Source organism: Oryzias melastigma, linkage group LG5 (genome assembly GCF_002922805.2).
Source record: "Oryzias melastigma strain HK-1 linkage group LG5, ASM292280v2, whole genome shotgun sequence".
In the NCBI taxonomy this organism is placed as follows: Eukaryota; Metazoa; Chordata; class Actinopteri; order Beloniformes; family Adrianichthyidae; genus Oryzias; species Oryzias melastigma.
In genome coordinates, this window is record NC_050516.1 from 1,423,492 (window position 1) to 1,432,372 (window position 8,881).

Consider the following 8,881-nt stretch of genomic DNA (forward strand, 5'->3'; position numbering starts at 1 on the left):
GGCCGCGGAATAGCTCCACACTGGCTGACCGGTCCACAGCCCCAAAAAGGTTGGGGACCACTGCAATAAGCCATAAATTGTCACATCTCAACACATGATTTTAATATTTTTGTCGATTGTCAATTGACTGAGATTCTGCATCGTATTTTTGGCTCTTGAGTTCAGACCCAAATAGGTGCTTATGAGTCTCAGAAGACTGGAGGTCTTTTCATCTGAAGTAGTGGGAGAACAGAGTCAAATTCTGTGGATCCTGATGGTTCTGGGTGTGGAACAAAAACATCACTGGATCTTTTAGTGTCATATTAATTGTCCTAATTGTCTTGCTCTCTGCAAGAAAACCCATTAGCTTTGTTAAGCTGATTCCTCCGAAATTCAAGAGAAGGTACAGTAATTGACAGAAAGAACGAGGTCCCGGATACAAGCGGCTGAAATGAGTTTCCTCCGTATTGTGGCTGGGCACTCCCTTACAGTGCATTCACCCGGACACAATTCACTCGTCAAATTTACACCTCGAGGCCTTGACCCCTCGGCTGCGGAGCATCTCCCAATGTTTTTCTAGATGATGTGGAGCGAGTAGCTTGTGTTTCTATGTTTTGGAGAGCCCTACAGAGGCACTGGTGAGCACGCCGCCTTATCTGAGTTCACCAGACCATGAAGAGTCTCTCCCGACGTAATGTACTCTACAACTTTTAAATATTATTTCAGTCTGTCTGTGGCTCAGTTTGAACATTTACTTGGTAGAGGACAAATAAAAATAAAACTGGAGGATCTTTTTATCATTGTCTCGAGGAAAAAAGAAAAACATCATAAGCTCGTGGAGCTGGAGAGATGGCGCCTGCTATGACAGCAGCCAACCGCTGGACGGCGACCCCAATGGCTCTGCTGGAGCCCCAGCAGTGGAGCTTGCTAGCTCACTACGCTGTCCGCCAGCTAGCAGCTGGCTAGCTTAGCGGGCTCCTGCTCCATGGGCTCTGTGACAGACTGGTGACCTGTCCGGGGTGTATCCCACCTTTTACCAAACCAGGACAGTCCGGGACAGTCTCTGACAACCCTGCTGCCCCAGCGGTTTAAGAAAATGAATGGAAGTTCCCAAAAAAATCTTTGTGTTGGATGCATTTTTCATACAAATTGCACCACAAGACCACAAATCATGCCAATACCTTGATTTAACATTAAAACTTGACCCCGCCCTTGCTGCGCGAATCACGTCCGATGTGAATGCACCACCAGAGACAGGGTTAGAAGCTCGGTCACCCGAACAGAGCTCAGAGTAGAGCCGCTTTTCCTCCACATTGAGAGGAACCAGTTGAAGTGGCTCGGGCATCTGGTCCAGATGCCTCATGGACGCCTCCCTGTGGAGACGTTCTGAGTATGTCCCAATAGGTGGAGGCTCCGGGAAGACCCAGGACACTCTGGAGATACTATATTCTCTGGACTGAACTGGGAACGTCTCAGAAGAAATGGAGGAAGTGGCCAGGGAGAGGGAAGTCTGGACAACTTTGTTTAGACTGCTACTCCTGCGACCCGGTCCCAGATGAGCGGAAGATGGATGGATGGATAGACAGTAGTTGAAAGGCTGAGTCTAAAACTTTAAGATTTCATTAGAGCTCAGGGATACTGAATCTACAACGATGGCAAAAGACTCAAGTGTCTGTGCAGACGTGTTCTAATCTACTCAGCAACGAGAAACGGGGCTGAAAACTGACCTGGGAGAGGGCTCAGGTTGGACATCCTTCCTGCACAGAAACAAACACTTACAGTAAGACACTTGATGGACTAAAAGATGACAGACAGATTAAACCATTTTAAAAGCTTCCAGCTTCCATGTATGCAAAAACCAAAACTAGACAGAAAATCAACAAATTCACTTCAGCGGAAGGAGATTATTAAGAGAGCAGCTCGCAGCTTTAAATGCTGCCTCTGGATGGCTGAATGACAGCTGTGGCGTCTTACAGACCTGAAAGACAGTCCTGACTTGTTCTTGAGGTTTCTCAGTAAGTCCAGCTGGTTGAGAGGAGGAATGAGCCTGAAGGGAGAGAACCATGACGATTGGATTCAGTAGGATTTTTGTGGATTTGGGATTATTGTTATTATCGGTAAGGCGTGTCTCACCGGTACATGGGGACAGACACGGTCCGTTCATAATAGTCCCAGGTGGATGTCAGGTCAGTGCGAGTCAAATTTGTGGCGTAAACCCTCCAAGCCGCCTGCAGACACACAGACTCATCTTTTATATGTAGTACATGGCATCATATCTACAGTATGTCCCAAAATTCCACATGAACTTCAGTAAAAATCTGTCTGTGGATGCTAGAATCCTTACAAAAGGGTTTTTATTATTGTTATTTTATTCTTATTTATTGTTTTTGGTGATTCTAATGATGGTGGACCTTTGAAAACAGCTCAAATGATGACTAGAGTAGGTGTTTAAACCCAAACCCTCAGCCTATGACTATCATGTTTGACTTTCGTACATTTGACTGAGTATTGATAGTATTGATACCAAGGTAAAGTGTCAATACACGCACAGCAAACTTACTTACGGAGTTCAAGCAAGTGCAGCATTTATCTGTCTGCTGTGTTTCCAGATTGGGAAAAAACAGTCCAATTTTAGTAAATACCTGCCCAATTTGTGCAGGAAACTGCCCAATCTGGCAGCATTGGATGTATGAGTAAACAGCCCACCACTTCCTCACACCTTGCCCTTCACCTCCTGCTTCATCGGAGAGTGGAGTCATTAAAGAGCCATATATTTGAACCAATAGCAGGAGTTTTTGTTGTGTTGTTTATATTTTTATATTTATTACAGTGTTGGTTTTGTTTACTTTTTTCCAGTTCACCTAATCAGCAAAAAATGATGCATTTCTAAAATTACAACATTTCAAGATAAAAGTATCAGTATTCGTATCAATATCAGTATCAGGAATACCAGCCCTGTAATTACTTGGTACCGGATCAATACCCAAATTCCCAGTACGGCCCACCCCTACTGAGCAGAGGTGAGGCTCCACCTGTATTAGGCCGGCTGCTGGGTTCCGCCTCTTCTCAAAGTGTTTCTGCCTGTGCTGCTCTTGAACCTTCAGAGCAAAACCAGAGCCCAGAATGCCCTGTAGGCAGGCAGACAGGAAAAGAGACAGACAGGTCAACAGGGTGAGCGAGGGCCTCAGGTAAATCCAAATCATCTGTAAAAAGACTCACGGCTGGCAAGGCAAAGAATGAAACTCCGATTAAAGTGAAGGTTGCAGCCAGCAGACGCCCATTCCAGGTGATGGGGAACTTGTCTCCGTAGCCAATGGTTGTCAGGGTGATCTGACAGAAGAAGACACAGACCTTTATAGAGGCTGTCAGAGCTCTTAAAGCTGAGCTTCTAGAAAAGGATTTTCGAATGAGAGAAGACACAACAAGGGCTGCCACGACTAGTCGACTGATCGACGACTAATCGACTATCAAAATAGTCAACGACTAATTTAATAATCGATTAGTTTCTTCACATTATATGGAGTCAGAGTGTAGTAAAGTTGAAAGTTATAATGACATTCTGCTAGCTTTTTGGAATATTTTTGCATTTATTAAGGCTTTTAGGCTATTTTGGAGTTTAACAAATATTTCACCTACATGCTAGTTATTTTGGCTAATTTAGGGTTTTTTGTTTTTAAGGCAATTTTGGAGTTTATCTAATATTTTGGCTACATGCTAACTATTTTGGCTGATTTGGACTTCTTTGTTTTGTTTTTTTGGCTATTTTGGAGTTTAGCTAAAATTTCAGCTACATGCTAGCTATTTTGGCTAATTTAGGCTTGTTTCAGTTTTTCTGGACTACTTTGGAGTTAAGTTAGTATTTTAGCTGCATGCTAGCTGTTTTGGCTAACAGGCTTTTTCAATTTTTTTGGGGCTAATTTGGCATTTAACTAACATTTTAGCTGGCTATCAGTTTCAGCGATTTCAGCTATCAGCTTCACTATTTTCAGCTATCAATTTCAGCATCTTCAGCTTTTGGCACTTCAGTGGCCAAATTCAGTTTACAGCACTCACACTAGCATTATCACAGGTAATGCTATATACCTAGTTTTTAGTTAGTTTAAAGCTAATGATGGTTAAGATGTGTGCTTTACATCCAGTTTGCACATTACCCGATCAGTGGATTAATCGGAAAAAATAATCAGTGATTGATCGACTATTAAAATAATTGTTTGTGGCAGCACTGGATACAACATATGGATTAGGGTGTTCCTCTGTTCTGTGAGGATGTTGTTTACAGCAAAAACGAGTGCAAACAAGGGTGTATAAGGTGGTATAAACAGATTTATTGAGAAGGAATGATATGCCTTCTTTTTCTAACATGTCTGTGATAGAACTGTTGGCAGAAAAACACAGTGAAGGCTGGATATGTTCAAGCTGTGCTTTAAAGGACGTTTCTGCTGAAATCTGGCAAGTACAAATCTGACTCTAATAACTTGTACTTTCTGTGATCCTCTTATTTTCAGTTATTTATGTGTTAATTTTAAGCAGGAATCTCAAAGACAGGCAGTCTGAGTTAAGCAGCTCTCTTCTGTAACACATCTGAACACTTCCATTCTTCCATTCAAAGTGTGTGTTTTCCAGATCCTCTTACCAGACCCCACCAGAGGGCGTCCGCATAGGTCTCAAACTGCTCGTTGTCTTCTTTTTCAGCCAAATAAACCAGGAAACTGGCCAGGATGAGACACAGGAAGCCGATGTACCAGGCTGTGATCAGCTCCTGCAGAGAGGCACAAGCAGCTGGTGAGCATCTCAGAGCAGCAGAGCTGCTGCACTGTGACCTCACCAGAAAACGTGAAACTACAGAAGTCTGTAACAACATGAGAAAACAGCAAACTCAACCAAGCCAACCGCAAAGCTCTGTGTTTGGAAATTAATAATTTTAGCTCATAATTATTTCTCAAATATAGATAGTAATATTTATAAATGAAATAAGAAATAAATAATTTAATGTAAAGATATATTTGTCAATTGAATCAGTTAATTATTCTTGTTCATAATTAATCACTTTGGTCTGGACTGAGTTTGATTAATTTGGTGGGTTGAGTTCTAAACTTCGCGTTTGGTCTGTATTCAGGCTTTCAAGTTGTAAACAAAACCCCATGACTAAAGATCTCATCAGTCATTGGCCAGGAATTATGAGGGCAGGGCAAAAGAACTAGACGCCGAAATTATGGAAGTCCTGCGCTTTGCAATCCTTTTCGGAATTATTCAAGCTTTATATTTTGTTGACCAATTTTGAATGCCTGTATCATGGTCGAGTACTTTGCTACTTTGGTACGGTGGAGGCCTGCTGCGAGGAGGTTACTTAGGAGGTGACGGCTAAGAAGGTACACTGATTGGAAATGAACTGAGACCACCCCAAGGGATGGGTCAGAGAGTGGTTCCTGGTCCTGAACAGGGTTCACTTGGGTGCATTAAGACTAAAAATTGGTTCTGAATTATCGAGGAAAACGACTCTGTTTTACCCTAAGTCACATGTGTCAAAGTCAAGACTTGGGGGCCGGATCCGGCCCTTCGGGTAATTGTATCCGGCCCTCCAGATCATTTTATTTTATTGTTTATTAATGGACCGATGTTATCTTGCAAACATTTCAGCTGCATGTTAGCTGTTTTGGCTAATTTAAGATTTTCTTTTTACGTTTGTTTAGGTTATTTTTGAGTTTAGCTAATATTTCAGCTACATGCGATCTATTTTGGATAATTTGGGTTTTTCTCAGTTTTTAGGCCATTTTGAAGTTTAGCAATTTTTATCAGCTACATGCTAGCTGTTTTTTGCTTGGTTTTTATGCTAAAATTGGCATTTAGCTAATATTTTAGCTGGCTGTCAGCTTCAGCATCTTCAGCTATCAGCACTTGCATCTTCAGCGGCCAAAATTTCATTCACAGCATTCACACTAGCATTATCACAAGTAATAATATATATCTAGTTCATAATTATGTTAAAAAGTTTTAAAAATGTTCCATAAAATATTTAAATATTATATTGTTGTGTATCCTTTGAATGAATGTTATCAAAATATGAAAAAGTAAGAGACAAATAATCTACAGCCCTCAGCTGAGTAAATTAGATGTTTTTATAAAAAACAATGTATTCAGGCAAAAGTAAATTATTGGGAGAAGTAAAAAAGAAAAACTCTTTGCCACTTTTACGAAAAAATACTTTAAACAAAGTGAATTGAACTACGTCTTGAATCAAGTGAGGCTGAAAAGCCACACAATCTTTGTGGATTTAGATTTGTGTGCATTTTCTGCCTCTTTTAGCCTCTTTTTGCACGGACACCATCTACTAAAATGCACGTTGACTGAAGAAGCCTCAGTGACGGTGATAGAAACTTTCAGGTCTGAACATCCAGTTGACCTGAGTTCAGCCTGGAGCAGGAGATTAACGGATCGGAGGCCTCACCTTGCTGTGGGCATAAACCACTGAGCCCAGCAGTTTCCAGGTTCCTCCCCGTCGGTCCATTCGGATCATCCGAAGAATTTGGAGAAATCGCAGTGACCGGATGGCTGACGTGGCAAAGACGTTTCCTTGAGTCCCCGCGGCCAGAACCGAGATGGATGCGATCAGAACCATGATGTCTGCACGGATACAGATGAGAAGTCAGGAAAAAGTCTGTATTTCAGTCGGGTTTTGTCCTGTTAATATGTCACGAATGAAGCCAGTGTGTTGAATTTATACTTAGATGCAGATTTCTTCTGCCTGCAGAGACACCTCAGCAGCTGCTTAGACTGCACAGAACAGGCTGATGCTATTTTGGAATTCAGTTTCATCAGCTGATGTTACATGTCATCCAAAAATATGCATAAGAAAAACCTTGTGTGCGAGCAATGTAAAATATTCAAGTTAGGAAATCACTGTGGAGGATATCTGTGCATTTAGAAAGTCCATATTAAAAATTCATCCACAGGAAAACATTTAAGAGCTTTACTTGTCAAATCAGGGAACTGAAATTAAGTTAGAAGAGGAGACGGTTGGTTAGGGGAGTCTTGGCTATAGGCCTTCTGGGAGAAAAGCTTTCTGTGTTAAGGCACCTAGTGACTAGAATAATCTACTGTTTAAAAGCTCTTGTCATTTAGGAAAGCTCTTTTAATTTATTTGAAAAACACTTGACATTGTTTTTAATTTGTATTTATTATTATTTGGTGTTCCTAATGTTACTTTTGTTGTATATTACTTCCTTTTTAATTTATATTATATTTTTTTTCCCTGAAATGGAGATTTTTGCTCAGTCACTTGTTCGCTCGTTTGTTTATACTTTGAATTATATTTATTTTGTGCAATGTCATTCAAGGGAGTCATTCAAGAAAGCTCTCTTGTTTTCAAAAACACTTGACATTGTTTTTTTTTTAATTATCTTTTGTATTATTTTTTGACTATCTGGTGTTCCTAATGTTAAGTTTGTTGTATAATACTTCCTGTTTAATTTATATTATTATTATTGCTTTATTTATTTCAATTTTTCTATTTTTTTAAACTTTTAATCATATTTCTTTTGTGTGATGTCATTCAAGGGATTGGTGAATACGAAGAGCTGGTGTGTTTGTGTGAGTTTGTGGACACTGTAAGCTTGACTGTATTGTTTATTTGCTTGTTTTTTTCTTTTTTTATTGTTTCTCATCTAACAACAGCTCTAGAAGACCCTCCTGACAACGAGATGTTAGCTCCCAAGAGGATTATCCCTGATTAAATAAATAATAAACTCAGAGAGAACGTTGTTGTTTGTGTGGGCATTCAGAACAAAAGTAAAACACTCAAACCGACTCTTTAAGAAAATCAATCCGTTCACAAACAGAATGTTCCGGTTGCTGCAGAAGGACGGAGAAATGAAAGCAGGAAAAGCATTTGATCCGTTACAGAGAGGAGTAAGTACGATTACAAGAAAAGGAAAAGGTCGTTTTTGTCAAACCTTAATGTTATCATCTATCAAATATAAAATGGAAACTGCAGCTTAAAAAAAACTCCTTAGGTTTCCATTAGAGCTGATTCTCAAACTCAAACTCAAACTTTATTAATTTATATAGCGCCTTTCATTCAGCGAAACACAAAGCGCTTAACATAAAGTAAATAAAATACATATTAAAAACACAAAAGGACAGTGTTTAAAAACAAATTCACATTCACAAAGTCACACAAAATCAACCTCCCTCTCTCCCCAGTCGTCCTCCCCTCCCTCTGCCCTCCGAGATCCCCCCAATAGACCCTCGTCAATGAAGCTGAACAAAAAATAAAAAGATCTCTGGGAATAATCTGGCTTGGTACTACTGTGTAGAAACGATATTACGAGGATCCCCTTATTCAAGACCCAGCCTGACCACGGGGGGTATCGCCGCAGCGCCCGCCCAGCATGGGGCAGTGCAGGGCCCACTCGACAGATCTGGAGGTTAAAGGAAAAAAGAAGAAGAGCTTGGACTTCTCCGAGGTGGTGGTGGTGGTGGTGGGGGGGGGGTGTATTCATAGAATATTAACCAGCAGTGCAGAGATGTCCCAAGTGCACTTTTACCATCATATTGATAAGTGTTCATGAGTACTATTGATTTTTTAAAGCTGTGTTTCTCTGTTCTGAATGCACATTAAATTAAACTTTATTGAATTTGAATACTTTTGAACACGTTATCTGAAGAATGTGTTCAATAATCTGTTCATGTGAGTTATGTGCAGCGTTTTTGATTTGGGTTTAATGAAAGTTTATCAGGAGGGTAAAGGTTTGCACAAAAACCCACTCCGATTAAAATCTTGTTTTAAACATCTTTTTATGGAATTTTTCTGATAATTACATCCATCCATCCATCCATCTTCCTCCGCTTCATCCGGGACCGGGTCGCGGGGGCAGCAGTCTAAGCAAAGATGCCCAGACTTCCC

The 8,881-nt window shown here is 40.5% G+C and overlaps 1 protein-coding gene across 2 annotated transcripts in view; it reads right to left on the reverse strand.

Annotated features, from left to right (window-relative positions):
* LOC112144932 (potassium voltage-gated channel subfamily KQT member 2) overlaps positions 1-8,881 on the reverse strand; it is a 34,989-nt gene that overhangs the window by 14,416 nt on the left and 11,692 nt on the right. For both annotated transcript variants that reach the window (XM_024269829.1, XM_024269828.2), the window contains exons 5-11: positions 6,425-6,600; positions 4,613-4,738; positions 3,199-3,309; positions 3,012-3,107; positions 2,113-2,207; positions 1,958-2,026; positions 1,707-1,736 (exon numbers count right to left, since the gene is read on the reverse strand). In XM_024269829.1, coding sequence (XP_024125597.1) covers positions 1,707-1,736; positions 1,958-2,026; positions 2,113-2,207; positions 3,012-3,107; positions 3,199-3,309; positions 4,613-4,738; positions 6,425-6,600 — 703 coding nt within the window. The remainder of the gene's footprint in view (positions 1-1,706; positions 1,737-1,957; positions 2,027-2,112; positions 2,208-3,011; positions 3,108-3,198; positions 3,310-4,612; positions 4,739-6,424; positions 6,601-8,881) is intronic.